The sequence below is a fragment of the Apteryx rowi genome, unplaced genomic scaffold (genome assembly GCF_003343035.1).
Source record: "Apteryx rowi isolate R43461 unplaced genomic scaffold, aptRow1 scaffold_28, whole genome shotgun sequence".
In the NCBI taxonomy this organism is placed as follows: domain Eukaryota; kingdom Metazoa; phylum Chordata; class Aves; order Apterygiformes; family Apterygidae; genus Apteryx; species Apteryx rowi.
In genome coordinates this window covers 855,939-870,952 of record NW_020449196.1, presented here as the reverse complement: position 1 = coordinate 870,952, position 15,014 = coordinate 855,939, and the positions used below count along the sequence as shown (strand labels likewise).

The window sequence follows — 15,014 nt, the reverse complement described above, 5'->3', positions numbered from 1 at the left end:
GGGGCGCCGCTGCCCGAAGCCCCTCGCCTCGGGGGGGGGGGCGGGGCGGGGCGAGGCTCAGGGCCACAACGGGCCCGCTCGCCCTCCACCTGCCGCCCTGAGGGCACCTGCGGCGGGGCGGGGCGGGGCGGGGCGGGGCGGGGCGGGGCAGGGCAGGCCGGACCCCCCCCCGGGCCCCCCCCGCGGCTCATGCGCACTGGCGGCGGCAGGTGGCGCGGCGGCAGGTGGCGGGAGCATGGCGCAGCGGGTGCGCGTGCTGCCGCTGCCCAGGCAGCAGTCCTTCTACCCGCCCACCGTCCGCAACCCCTTCGTCCACCCGCGGCGCCTCAGCGCCGGGGACAAGCTGCGGGTAAGAAGGCGGCGGCGGGGCGGCGGCGCGGGGGCGGCGGGGGCACCCGGCCAGCGGGGCAGCGCCCTGGCGCTGCGCGGGAGGAAGCTGTGCGCTCCTAAACGGTGCCCGCGGGGCTTGCTCGCTTTTTATAATCCTTCTCTGTCACCTGGTCTGCGCCAGCATTAGTGTTTCCCCTCAAATCAAAGGGTTATCAGCGGTATGCTCTCAAGCCGAATGCTCATTTAGAAATACCGCTTTCCGGGGGCTGGATGTGGCTGTGTAAATAAATGCTGTTTAAAGCTGCCGCGGGGTGCTTTGAAATGGCTCTGCTTCGTGCCGCGCGCCTGCTCGGCGGGAGCGCTGCGCTCTGAGCCCAGGCCCGTAGGRAGATCCAGCTGCAGCGCCAGAGTTTACATTCATGTTTAAAGTAATAAAAACACACTGGAAAGCTTTACAGCAAGTACACCTATAGCTCTGTCTTTTCCAGGAAAAGGAATCTGGTAAGACTGTTTCCTTCCCAAGTACTGCCTAGTTTAGCGATAGAGAAGTGAGAACAGGTTATTTATATGGTCAAAGCAAAGATGCAACAGCTGTTTGGTATAAAAAGTCACGATGTTTTGAAGTGGAGTTCTTCCAGCCCTCTCCTGGCAGAGTCTGCAAAGGGCACGCCTGCAATTCGTGCACGCAGGCCTGGCCACCTCGCGCCTCAGCTTTTATCTCAAGTTTTGCAACAAGCCTTTTAACAAGGGTTGCGCTGTTGTTTCAAATAGCGTGTTATTTCTGGAGAAAACAGAATTCCTGCCCGCTATTTTAATCTCAAGAATGCAATGCCAGCCGCTGTGTCAGAGGCCTCGGCTCGAGAGGAGGATGATAACGTCCCTCTGATACAATAAGCTAAAAATAGAAAATAACTTTTTTTTCTCCTTTTTACAACAATCCTATTTAAGACAGTTAACTCACTTTAGGCTGATTTTAAGTCTCTTTTCTTGGGGGGCAGGCTGTTTACTTTTTGGGAGGGGGTTTTACTCTCTTGGTCCCAAACTGCAGTGTGGACAACAGAAGGGGTATCAGCGGTTCCGCTGTCGGGTGTCCCGGAGTCGGGCGAGTTAGCGCCCTGTGGAGATGAAGGCAGGGCCAGCGCAGCGCTGGAACGCACAAGGCTGCGTGGGTACCTGCACCAGCGAGAAAGCAAACATCGTATCCCTGGGCTTTGGTTTTTTGTTTTTTTTAATTTCTCTTTAAAAACTGAGCTGATGAACCAAATATGAACTGAGATCACAAGGACAATACGCATTTCAGTATGTGGACTAACTTGCAGCTTTTTCTGCTGATCTTTTTAAATATCTGAGGCTGATGTGCAACTAAATATTTTCTGTTTTATATAGTGCTTCCTCAAGTTACAAACAGTGCTTGCCCTGGAGGTAGCTGGGTAGAGGAAATATGAGGGATGTGGAAAACAATTTTAGATTGTCCTTTCCCTTATGTTTTACTAGCAGCCTTAAACACCCCTCAGGTACATCGGATTCAGTATCTGTAGGCACAAGCCCCAAGGTAAAGGGTACCAGTTTCTTAGTGTGATTCCAGAAACGGGCAGCTTTCTGGGCTGGTGGCTTTTTGTAGAGGATGCACAAACTGCTTTTAGAAGCTTGCAGCTTTAACCTTCAATCTCCACTTTATCTATGAGGAATACATCCTAATTTTTTTTCTTCAGGAGAAAGGGATAAAAAACAGATGGTATGTTTTAAAGCAATATGCACTCCATACATAACTCCACAATGCACCTGGAAAGAAAAGCACCCAGCTGGGATAGGGCCCAGCGCCACTGAGCTTTGAAGCACATTGCGATAGAGCTATGTGCAGAAAGACACAACCTTTTTGTAGGGTGTCTCACTGTTGCTCCTTTCTATTCTTTTTCCCCTATAGCTGTGAAGACTGTAGGACGCTTCCGACTGTCTCCTTTATCCTATAAATGCCTGCTCCTCTTCTGCCCTGCAGTGTGTACCAGGCTAGTTGGGAATTGGAGCCTTACCAGAGTGTTACTTTAAACCTGAACGAAGGGAAATGTCCCTTCTCTTTCCATTTAAATCAAGTGTAGTAGGTCTTCATTCTTGCTTGTTTTGTTACAGTCCCCCAAGCTAGATTACTCCTTTAACAAACATTGATAAAAACAGGTACTTTCAAAACCCTCTCTGGAGGTCAAAGCTGGATTTTCATAGGCTGGTGAACTCCTTGAATGTAAAGACTGCAATCCTCTACCGAATGGAGCGGGAAAATGAAACAGGTTAGCTGTTTGCATTTGACTGAGCTTCAACTATAAAAACAGGTTGTAGCCAGACTAAAAAGCGAAGTAGATTTTACAAGTTTTTGCAAATCCCTAAGTTGCTAATAGTTTACCAGCCAGTGGGATTTTCTTTGGTGCATGCAAAACACGGATCAACTGTCCTATGCTAAACATCTGCATGCACAAAACAAGATTTTAAAAGAGTTATTAAAATCTTTCAGGTTTCCATCCGCTGACTTAAATGGATGGCAATTTGTTATTGGGATATTTTTGTTTTAGATCTGTTCATCCTGATTGCCGACTTGTCTTCCTAAGGTCAGAATTGCATTGCAATGCACAAATAGTATTTAAATCATTATTAGTAATGATTCAGATTTATTCAGAAAAGGTGCTTTGTGGATTTATGTAATGGTCAAGTATGTAGTGGGAAAAAACAGCATGTTAAAAGCAGGAATATTCTTAACATTGAAGTAAAGAGGCAGATTGGCAGCCGGGAGCGAGGGCGTACCGCAGACGCACCTGGAAGGCCCTGCCGTGCTATGCGTGTGCTGCTTTGGACAGCAGCACATCTGCTCACGGTGTTTCAGGTGTCGGGGCGTTCTGCTGCGGTTGGGCTGCGTCCAGGCTCCCAGCCTGTTCTTGTGCCGCTTCCTCGATAACCTGCCAGCAACTGAAGTTGAACAAAAATGCAAACCGGACGCTGTGGCTTTCTGATAAACCTGCTTTCCTCCTTCCCTGGCTCCTGGCATCCCTGGCAGTGTAACCCCATGTGTCACTCGAGGGGCAGTCTGCAGCGGAACTGGGACCTACACTGCAAGAACTGCTAGCTGCAGCAGTGACAGGTTATGCACTCAGTGCAGACACCTTAAATAAAAAGTATACAGGTGACTCCAAACTTGGGGAAGGGTTCTTCAGATGACTCAAAATAATTCTCTCTGTAATTACTGTATACAGAAACTGGAATGGGTCTGATCCTATTTAGTAGCTCCTAAACTTTAAACTTGTATTTTTTTCTCCTGCATTTTTTCTTTCCTAACCTACCTTGACCTTTCTCTTGTCTGTCCTTTTCTTACCCTGCTCTGCAGCTGATGGAGCAGAAATCAGCTCTGCTTCATTACACAGTGACCCAGAAAGCCAATAGCCTGCATCAGCACATCAGTACCACCTGTGCATCTGCCTAAAATAGATTAATGAATTTATCAAAGTTTTGAGGAAGGGGTTGTTTTGTTTTTGCTATTGCACCCTTTATTTTCATTGTAGGTCAGTGCATATATATTCCCTCCCTTTTTTCATAAAGAAAAAAGGTAGTTTAAACCAAAACATACTGACTTATGCTGATGTTGCCTATTCTGCATTATTGAATTGAGATGAAGTGTTGAGCTGTGGCTGTAGATCACCTACAAGAGGACACATATGGAGGAAAGAATATTCATTGGGTTTTGGGAGACAAGCAAGACATCTTGGCTGGTTGAAGTTGTTACCTGACTTTTTCACATTCTCCATGATAGGCACCAAAAGAGGGTGAGAACAATAAATCCTCAAGGCTGAATCTCTCAGACCCAGCTACTGAATCCCCTTCTGTGATCCAGAGCAGCCCCTTTCCTGTTGTCCATGAAGTTTATGGTTCACAGGATCACAGAATGGTGGAGGTTGGAAGGGACCTCTGGAGATCAGCTAGTCCAACTCCTCTACTCARGCAGGGTCACCTAGAGCACGTTGCCCAGGACTCYGTCCAGATGGCTTTTGAATATCTCCAAGGAAGGAGACACCACAACCTCTCTGGGCAACCTGTTCCAGTGCTCTGTCACCCTCACAGTAAAAAAAAAAACCCTTTTTCTTACATTCAGACGGACCTTCCTGTTTTTCAGTTTGTGCCTGTTGCCTCTCATCCTGGTTAAACATCCATAGCTAGTTATAGCAAAAACATTGTATGCTTCAAGAACAGAATTAACATTCGCAATTCTCCATTGCATGAAACCCATGGGGGATGCTCACCTCTCTCCTGGAAACTTGCTACGCTGCAGTGCTTACAGAACATACGTAGCACTACAGCATACGCACTTCTCATTTAGTTACACTGAGCATCCACTTTTGTGTCTGGCATGTTGTCACTGTGCTTTTTGGAGCACAGACCGCAGTACTGAAGGGCCACAGTTCCTGTTTAGTCCTTGCTGGTACTGCAGGCTTTAGAGACCAAGGCCAGAAGCTCTCTTGAATGCTGAGCTGCAGTAAGACAATATTATGACAAGAATGAAGGAATTTGGGTGAAGGGAAAGGACTATGTCTGGGAAAGGAAAATTAGACCCAACCCAGTACATCAAAGAATTGGGTAAGTAATACTCAAAAATGCTTATCTCCCAAATGTACCACAAACACTTATTCCTTTTAAAGGGGCGAGGTAAACTAAAATCCACTGTATTGCTTAATAATCATAGTTCAGGTATATAAGTTGCAAACTATTTTTAAAACTCATCTATTATTCATAGGCTTGCTTTTCCTGAACAGTTAAGTAGTCATTTCTAAAGAGCAGACTAGAAAGGCTGGTTTTGAGAGAGGAATGCTGTTGCTCAGTTGTAGCTTTTTTTAAGAAAAGTGTAAAGCTCACAGGTTGGCTAGTCCAAACTCATTACCTGATCTGGCACTGCATACTCACAAAAACTTGCCCATTCCTTCACCATATTAAAATCCACTTGACAATTGCTGGCATTTTGTGACTACAGAGCATTCAGATTTAACTTCCAAAATGGGTACTTAGCAGATCTCTTACAACTATTTATTTGATTAAACACTGTGTAAAACTTTAGATTAAAAGTAATGAATCAAATTCTTATTGTAGATGTAGTTAGGCTGATACCTCCCCAAAAGACACGCAGTATCATGCAAGCTTTTTAGATGAATTCACCATGTCTGCTACGTATCATCAGAAGATCTGTAGAACAAAGGATGTTACTACAGCATTGCGGGGTAAATGTTTACCAAAATAGTTGAACTAGTGTAATTCTCCTTGAATAACTTTCACAATAGTTCTGAAATGGCGGAGCTGGCAGTCTGTGTTTACCAATGCACCTGTATACTCAGTTTGAGGGAGGTTTAGAAACATAGTCCAAACAGAATTGTCATAGTGAATAACTTTTGTTTTGGGTGCGTATTGTGTTGTGCGCTATGTATAAATACTGAGCCAGTCCTCATCAACGTGTAGTAACTTAGCCAAAAGGAGTTTAACCATTTACCGGCTTGCCTTGAGCGTGACGCTGTGCCTTCCTCCCGAGATGCGGTACGCTGCCACGGCTCAGCTACCTCCCGGGACCAGGGCTTGCTCAATCGGCACAGTGCTGTGTTGCGCCATAAAGGCCAACCTCCAGGATATGGTTTCTAAGCTAATTTACTAGGGTAAAGCAATTAAGAATTTCTTCCTGCCCTGCCCTGTACCACAACTAGCTGTTAGCACTGTGCCAGTACACCTGCTTCGTGGAGCTGTGCAGGCGTCATKCAGGTGGAAAATCCCTTCCGGCGTGGGGGCTGAGGGTGATATTTAGGGATTATTCACAACAAGGGCATGTTAGTGATTCTGCCCCGCTCCCCTGACAGTTGTACCTGAAGAACTGAGGAAGCAGTAACTGCAGGTGAGCTTGCATCTGCTTCAGGCTGACTTTGCTACCAAAGCCCGTGTGGTCATGCCTTGGCTGGCTGTGACCAGAGCAGATCTGTCCCGACAGTTTGCCTGCTTCCGTTAAAGTATACTTCATCTGCCGCAAGCTAATAACAGTGTTCTGACTGGGGGGAGGAAGGGGAACTAAGCTTTCTCAATTTATTCTGAAAATTTCAAGGAGGTCCTAGCAAAGAGCTTAATAGCCAAGATCCTTCAAAGAGACAGAGACAAGAAGCTAATCTTCATAGTCAGAAGGCTCCTGCCATACGTGTACAGTGAGTAGTGAGCAAACCCCTGCCAGGCAGTGGCAAACAGCCAAGAGCGGCTCCTGCAGCCTCCCGAGGCCCTGCGCAGCCTGAACCCAGGCCTTAAACCACAGTCTCAGTTTTACTGAAAACTTCCTTCTGCATGAGTCCTAAGTCACAGCTAGGGAAGCTGAAGCTGTTTTGCCCATGCGCTGCTCCAGGCAGTAGTAGTGAGAAGCAATTACAGCATTAGTGTGACTCAACACAAGATTTGTCATTTTAGAAAGACGAAAGTACGTTGTCATCCTTTTAGCAGTCCCACTTGGCTTACAGACAGGTCGCACTTTGTGGCAGAAGGCTCGATAGTAGGTACACATATCAGCTGGGCAGACTGATCTGAGCTGGTTGGATGCTAGTGACCGAGTGTAAGTGTGAACTAAAGCCAAAGAACTGTGCGTGCCGTCGCAGTTCAACAGTATCCGGGCCCCAAACCCCAGTGGTTCCAGTCCTGACTTGTGAAAGGCTGTGCACGACTGACTTCCCCCTTTCGCGTAGGTGATACACGGGCATATGAACACTGGAATCATTAATGCTTTTCTTATTAAATCAGGTAGCAGTAACGTAAGTATTTTAAAGTCCATGTTATATAACAAAATAGATATCAAAGTCCTGTTGATACCATTTCTTAGGTTTTTCCCTTCTTTTTTTCCAGACCGTTCTTCTAGGGATTATTTTGCTACCACTCCGTGCCGCATGCATTGCATTCGTTTTAATGCTAGCATGGGTATTTGCAGCCATTGCAACTTTTCGTCACCCTGGAAAAGGATCTGTGCCACTTAAAGGATGGAGAAGGTAAAAAGTGACTGAAGCTTGTGGAAAACCCTATGCTTGCCTTTTTTTTTTTTTTTAACACAAAACTAGGGTCTGAAACTTTTGTTTSCACCCCCTTTCTCCTTTTGATTAAAGAGGGAATCCTCAATCAAATCTTAGTTTATGTACGAACATACTTTACCCATTTAGATAAAGCAACTTTTTGATGAGTATGTTTTATAATAATAGTGAAGCTTCTCTAATCTCCCATAAATATCAGATCATTTTAAATGCTTTTTTAATGTTCTGAGACTAAATCAAAATCTTTAAAAAAATCTTTATAAAAAAGACTATCTGTAAGCCAGGACTGGTTTTAGTAATAATGCAGCTAGGAATATTTGAGAAAAGAAACTAAGTAAGAAAACTTATGTTGCATAGGAGACTGAGGTTCAGTGTAGCCGTTGCCATTTCTGCTATGCTCTCACTGGTGACAAAATTAGCTTTGACAGCTCCTTTCTTAGCTACGTTCCCCTCGAAGGGCTATTTTACAGCTGCATGTGTGGATTTGAGGTTTTAGTCACTTGACTTTTGGCCTCAGAGTAACTTGGTTCCCTTCTAGATGTGATTCGTTGCAACTACATGCAGAAGAAGGAAAAATGGGAAGTGAATTCTAGCAAGACCAAGAGATTATGGAGAGCCCTGTTAGGGAACATGTCCCCCAGTAAGGGAACACTGTCATTTAATCTCACTTGCTTAAAAGTGATAGTAAAAGAAGAGTATCAGAATTAATGAGAGGTACTTTTGATTCAGACATGTAGTTCTTACAAGAAGGATGCTGAACCTGGTAATTCCCCCCCCCCATGGTGTCATGCTACAATGCTATAAAATATGGCAAGAGAAACAGCACACCTGGGAGGGTGTTTTTGGAAGGTGCTGTGTGTTGCCTTATCTTTAAAATTGTAATCTGCTTCCATCATGAATAGCTGATGTTCCCTTCCCTTCCCCTGCTGTCTCTCTCTGAGTAGGATTGCTACCCCATGCCTGGCACACTGAGAAAGCTTACTTTTATAGGCTTCTGTTTTAAAGTATGAAAGAAATACTAACTATAAGATGGGTGATACTATTGTGTTTCTATTTTTACAGAAGGATGATCCAGACAGCTCTTTCATGCCTAACTCGTACCATGTTCTTCGTAATGGGTTTCCGAGTTAAAGTGAAAGGGAAAATAGCAAGTGCGCTGGAAGCCCCGATCTTTGTTGCAGCTCCTCATTCAAGCTTTTTCGATGCCATCGTTTCTGCCCTAACTGGGATGCCGTCGATGGTGTCTAGGGCAGAAAACCTGTCAGTTCCGCTATTTGGCAGTAAGTATTTATGAAAAAACAAAATATTCAAAGTCAGCAAGCTGACATGAACCCAAAATCTTAACTTTGAAAGTGATTTAGGGGCAGACTTTCATAGGCCCTTAGGTTCTAAAGATACAGGCACTACTGAGATTTTTCAAAGAAAATAATTTCCAGTGAAATCTTTCTGTATTGGTCAGGACATCTGAAAGTATGCTGTTTCCTTTCAGAAATGAGATATCATATCACTTTAAATTTGCTTCAGACTGAAAGCCTGTTTCATAACTGCTCACGCTAGAAATGTTCTCTGAAAATTCTCACCCTAGGTAGCTTGAAAAATCTGTTCGACTGCCATCTATTAACAGTCTGGTCCACAATTGAAAAACACGGATTGCTGAAGGTTGTTTCAAAACAGACCTGAACTACAGCAGTCTGGAAAATACCATGTTCATAAGTTGAAACTTGCAGGCACTGTTACAGATTTTTTTTAATGGGAGTAAAATGGAAGGAATTAATGCAGAGAATGGAGAAGATCAGATGAGTCATGCTTCTATTATTTTCTCCTCCTTCTGGCACAAAAAGAACTCCCGTTTGTATTATTACTAGAATCAGCTGTAGACTTCTGCTGGCTGTACATCTTTTCTCTCTATAAGACTCTTAAAAGAAAAAGCCACCGCTGACTCAAAACTAAACTCAGGAAGCTACACAGAAAATTGACTCTGTGGGCAATAAACTAAGTGGTAACATACTGATCTTCTCTTAAAAGCACAGGAGTGGGACATGGGAGATAATTCTTCCCCAAGTTTTTTGTCACCTCTCTGGTATGTCCACACGTTCAGGTGTGGGCTCTAGACCAACTGAGTTTTGTTCTCTGCAGTTTACACACAAGCGCGTACGCAGCCGTGTACGCGCTGTATCGCGAAAGGCGCGTCTCACTCACCTCTTCAGCACGGGCTCAAACTCCTGTTTATTGCAGCCTGGGTGGGTTACGCCCCAGGGTGGCCAAACAGGCTACAACTTAATCCCTGAGCAGATACCTGAGCATGTCTCTTCCTTAGACCTGTGTGGAAACGCTCAGTGAAAGATAATGGCAATATAAGCAGAATGTGTTTGGCTGCCCGAATTTGGCATGCTTCTACCCACTGCCAGGCCTCTCGCCTGGCAGTGTCGCTCTGTCTGTGTGTCTGCTTCCCCTTTTGCAGAACAAAGACAACAATGATTTTCTTCCTACCTAATTAGTCTGAAACTTTTTTGTGCAGTCTGCCTCCTAGTGTGAGAATACGAAGCTTTTGTAACAAGAGCGCCTTGAACCCATGTTTAGTCTGGACACTAGTGTGAGATGAATAAAATTTGGATCTCTTTCACAGCAATTTTAAGTTCCCTTCAGCCTGTATCAGTGTCACGTCAAGATCCTGATTCACGGAAGAACACAGTCACTGAGATAACTAAGCGGGCGGTATCAGGAGGCCAGTGGCCACAGGTAATAAATATACTACTATTTTTCTATAATGCATTAATTTTCCATATACACCGTGAATCCCAGTAGCAGGCAGTGCCCAGGTGAATGGGATTCTGTTGATGTATGAAGATGAGGCCAGCTCTCAGGTATATGACAGGTTTAGAAAGGCAAGAAAAGAGGCTGCTGCCCAGAAGGAGTTTTGTTGACAATAAATCAGTTAAAATCTAGCCAGTACCGATTGCTGTTCTAAAATGCAGGTGCTCTGGACTTTCTCTTTTCCGTATTTAACTCTTAATATGCTGTCTTCAGTGTAGTAGATGACTTGCATTTTTATATATGAATCACTTTTCTCAAGCTAGCTTGTGGGCGAGAAGCTGTTGCAGAGCTGTGCTCACAACAGTTGGGGGATGAGATGAGTAACTCAGGTGGTCTGAGTTGCCCCATGAGCAGTACTTCAGCTGCAAACACTGATTTTGTTTGTGGGTGATAGTTAAAGGTGAAGCTCAGTTTGCTTTTCTGCAGAGATACCCTGTGTGGATTTATATAGTCTCATGCTTTGTGTTTTAAATTAGTTCTTGATTTCTTTCTGCAGTGGTTTGTTTTGCTTAAAATAAAAAAAAGCTCAAAGAAGTGATTGGTTTAGTAGCAAAAATAATGAGATCTGTTTAGTCATAGTTGGCTACTTCCTAAATGTTTGAGAAAAGTTAACTTTTGCTTCACTTTTGTTCCAATAAACAGTTCTTGAGGAAAATTAAAACAAGCTAGGGAAAAAACAGACTCCAGTGGCAGGGATCTCTACTGCAGGACCTGAATGCACTGCTCTGATTTATATGGATTCTCTAGAAACAGAGAATGCCCAAGTGTCCCTGCTTGCCAGTCTGAGGGGGGACCGACACTCACCATTTCTCCTGGAATGGCTTTATTTATTTAKTTATTTCATGCATCATTTTCACTTACAAGAAGCTCTAGTTTTTGGGCTACTTTAATTTGATTAGTAAATGCCTTTTTCTAAGCTGCCTTAAACATTTTTAGCACCTCCATTTTTTTTTTCCCCCAAATTTTCAAGGGTATGGAGGATTTTAAATATGCACACGTCAAAGCTAGGAAGGCTTTTTTTTGTACTACTGTGCTTAGAAACTATGCTGATGCTTATGATTTGCTAAGCAGTTATGGATGAAATGGTTCCAGCAGAGCTCTGGTAAACTTAAATCTCTGCTGAGAACAGCATGGGGAGGTAAGGGGAACTGGCTTTACACCCATTCTACTCTTGGTATAATCTATATTATGACATAAATAAACTTGGAAATTCTCAGATTACTTGACTCACAGATTGAGTCAGCAGGAGAACTGGGGGTGTCACCGATTGATTCCTAGTCCTGTGCTCTGGCCACATCTTCCTACTCTTTTTTTTTTGAGAAACTGGATCACAAGATGCTGCCTGTCACATGCCCTTCAGAGGACCTGGGCTGCATTCTCTTGGTACAATAAAAAAGAAAGGGCAGATGGATTCCCAATTCCTTCTTCCTAAAACCACAACACAACAGGCTGGACAATGCTGGTGCTTATTAATAACATGAGGACCTGATTGTTGCTTCTCCCAACCCTCTACCAGCACAAAGGGGAAGGCAGGAATGATTTCTTAACCCTTGGTCAGCCACTAATATGTTTTCTGTGGCTTACAACATATGCCAAGCAGAAACATGTCCATTTTTGTATCCACAGCATCAGCAAACCATTTCTGATTAYGGAACTCCTAATGCAGACCTAACTGTAAACAGATATGTTGTTCTAGGCATCCCTGCACTTCCAGCTGTCTCTATGATACCTTAAAACAGTGTGTGGCTCTCAGGTATGACCTAGTGATGCCCTCTTTCGTCCAGCCTTGACCTGTCCGTTTGGACTGAAGTGAGAGCACGCCCTGAGCACCCTTTTGATCCAGACCAGTTCTGGTGCGGAGATTTTGTAGATCCTGTAGTGCTATGAGAAACGTACAGCTGCTTTGTGTTCCAGAGGGGGCTGGATTCAGTGTGTCGCATTGCAGCTCATTGCACACCTAGTATTTTTCAGAAGCTAATTCAGAAAGCTTCCGGGTGTTCGGTGTGCAGGAGTCATTCGGGGGCTGAGGCTACGCAGAAGTGCGTAATGCCTTCGGGTGCAGAGGCACCTCCTCTCTCTGCCTTTGGCTGCTGCCCTTAAGCTGTGATCGTCTGGTGGCAGCTGGCAGCTCGACTCGTGCTGTTAGCATCTGCGCCCGGAAGCGCTCAYGTACCTCGTGCACTTCGGGGCAGCCCTCGCTCCTTGATGTGCCCTGCACCCTGCGGTTCGGTAAGAAGCTGCTGGCAGGGAAACAATTTTCATAATATTACCAACACTAAAAACTTCAAATGAAACGGTGAAAGCCTTTTGTATCATATTTCTGAATTGGTAAAGGTCTTTCCCCAAAATTCCTCTCTTTCAAAGCATTTGTTTCCGAATCAAGGTGAATCAGATRACTGTTGCTGTGGGCATCTTTCACTAATGCATCCAGTTCCCGTTGACACAGTGATAATATTCTTGTGATGCAGTGTAACATGTCGCAGAGCTTGCGTAAGAAGTCAGCCTTCATGTAACTGATGCTAAAGTATAACCCTTATATGAAATAAATATGTATTTATTTTGTTTCTCTTTAAATCCAAGATACTGATTTTCCCAGAAGGCACCTGTACAAACCGATCATGTTTGATCACMTTTAAACAAGGTGAGAGATTTTGCCGATTCTTTGTTGGAAAATAATGTGTAAAATACAACAGCGTTGTAGCAATGTCTTGCATCACTAACATTTCAAGTTCATTATTTTATACTATTCAGTTTACTTTTYTGATTTTTGGTATTTTGTAGGTTGTAAAATGTCTGTGATGTATACTGGTTAGTTGGTTGAGTTTCTTTCTGCGTACAGTTTTCCTCTAATGTTTGCTGTAATTTTAGTTACCCAAACACTTGACTGACTATTATGAGATAAACTACCCAAATGCCTGCTGCTTATGATTTTCTTTGAGCTCAACTTAGTCATGCTATCTTAAATTCCTGTAAATCTTTGCTATGCAAGACTTAGCAACCAAATTATGAAATCTGTTCTGTGTAGTGTTTAGCAACATAGGCAGACTATTTTAAACACAGAAAGATACTTGATAGTATCGCTGACCATTAGGCTGTCGTGCTGCACTTCAGCTAAAGTGCTGTCCCTTCTTACTGTTGTGCCGTGTCCTAGGTAGCAAAGTTACAAAACCAGTACTACGTGCTCAGATCCCCTTCACTTATCAAGATAATCAGAACAGAGAAGGGTTCAGGAAATGCTCAGCAGCCTTGTGAAAATCTAAGCCTCTGAAATGAATGGCAATTGGTGGGGAGATAATGCACAGAAAAGGAGTTTGGACAGCCTGGGAACCTGAGGCAGCTTTCTCCTTGASGCTGGGACGAGCACTTTTCTGTCTGTTCTGACATCTTGCTTGTTACCTTGCTGATTCAAAGCAAAGCAACTAAAAACTAACTCTCCACTCTTCTGGCATTTTAAAAAATTTCTCCTGCCAGATACCATGTCTTACATGAATTACTTAAAATTTCCAACTGCTATATTAAGCTCAGTCTCACTAGCACACATCTGTGGTTGTAGGTGCCTTCATTCCACGAGTTCCTGTGCAACCTGTGCTGCTCCGATACCCCAACAGGCTGGTACGTAGAGCTTTCTTCTATCACTAACTGGTTATCTGGAAGGCAAAATCCTGACTTAAAATCTATCTAAGATGATATTTTGCTTTGTCAGCAAGGAATCTATTGCCCTAAGCTTCAGCATTGGAGTGCTGCTGTAAGCAGCCAGGCCTCCCGAGTGCCGGCACGGTGCAGCTGCTCTTCTGATTGTGAAGAGGTAGCGCCGGCTCCTCCGCTGTTAGCTAGAGCTGAAGTAAGCGCGAGTGGCGGCGGGGGGAAGTATTGTGGCGGAAGTTAGAAACTTCCTGCAAAGCCGCAGAGTCTGTTTCTGGAACTCTAACATCCACACAACAACTTCCCTGCTAGACATCATTTTTTGTTTAAGTGCAAAATACTTTTTCTGCAAAGGGGCTTGCGAGCAGTTYCAGAACGAAAGCAAAGCTGCAGTCCGCAGCACCTCCGGCCCCGCTCCCCCAGGCAGCTCGGCCGGGCGCCTCTGCAGATGGATCTTTCCATGCCCCCTTCCCTTGTTTCGCACAGTAAATGCTTAACGGTCTCTCCCGGGACACAGGCGCATGGCTCTGCTTCCCGGACAGGTGTAATGCTGGGACCCGAGGCCAGCAACTTGTTAGCTATTTTTTTTCTGGTCATCCAGCAAATACGGAAAAGACCAAACTTTTCATTCCAAGAAAGTATTATTATTGTTGTTGTTGTTRTTATTATAAGGCTTTCGTGTGCAAACAGAGTACAGGCTCCTCCTTAAATCCTTCTGCAGCTCAATTTCAATGAGAGACATGAACTGCTGAAGGGGATTGGCGTTGCAGTCACTGATAGGATTTAAGGATCTGCAATATACATTGTAAAAGTGATATATAGGAAGTAATAAACAGAATAAGAAAAAAGAAAAGGCAAAGGAAAAAAGCAAAGAAAAAGCATGATAGATTACCCATGCTGCCATGCCCTTGAAAACTAAATCCAGCTTATTTATGAGGGTGCCTCTTTAAAGGGACCAGAGAAGCCTTCTGGAAGAGTCTTATTAGGGTTTTTTTTCCCCACTTCTGCTGTTTGGATTAGAACAAATAATTTAAAATATCTAAATAACTACATAAATTTAATTCCCAATTATTGATATTACCAAAGTCTGTCATGCTTATTTCCAATTTTTTAAGGCAAGGAATCCTAGTCATATTAACACCTTTATTTTCACTACAGAAC

At 44.1% G+C, this 15,014-nt stretch overlaps 1 protein-coding gene across 1 annotated transcript in view; it reads left to right on the top strand.

Annotated features, from left to right (window-relative positions):
* The first annotated feature begins 210 nt into the window (after positions 1–210).
* LPCAT2 (lysophosphatidylcholine acyltransferase 2) overlaps positions 211–15,014 on the top strand; it is a 35,723-nt gene continuing 20,919 nt past the window's right edge. The window contains exons 1-6 of the mRNA XM_026068853.1: positions 211–349; positions 7,219–7,358; positions 8,460–8,677; positions 10,024–10,136; positions 12,792–12,852; positions 13,765–13,823. Of these exons, the coding sequence (XP_025924638.1) occupies positions 236–349; positions 7,219–7,358; positions 8,460–8,677; positions 10,024–10,136; positions 12,792–12,852; positions 13,765–13,823 (705 nt within the window). The 5' untranslated portion in view covers positions 211–235. The remainder of the gene's footprint in view (positions 350–7,218; positions 7,359–8,459; positions 8,678–10,023; positions 10,137–12,791; positions 12,853–13,764; positions 13,824–15,014) is intronic.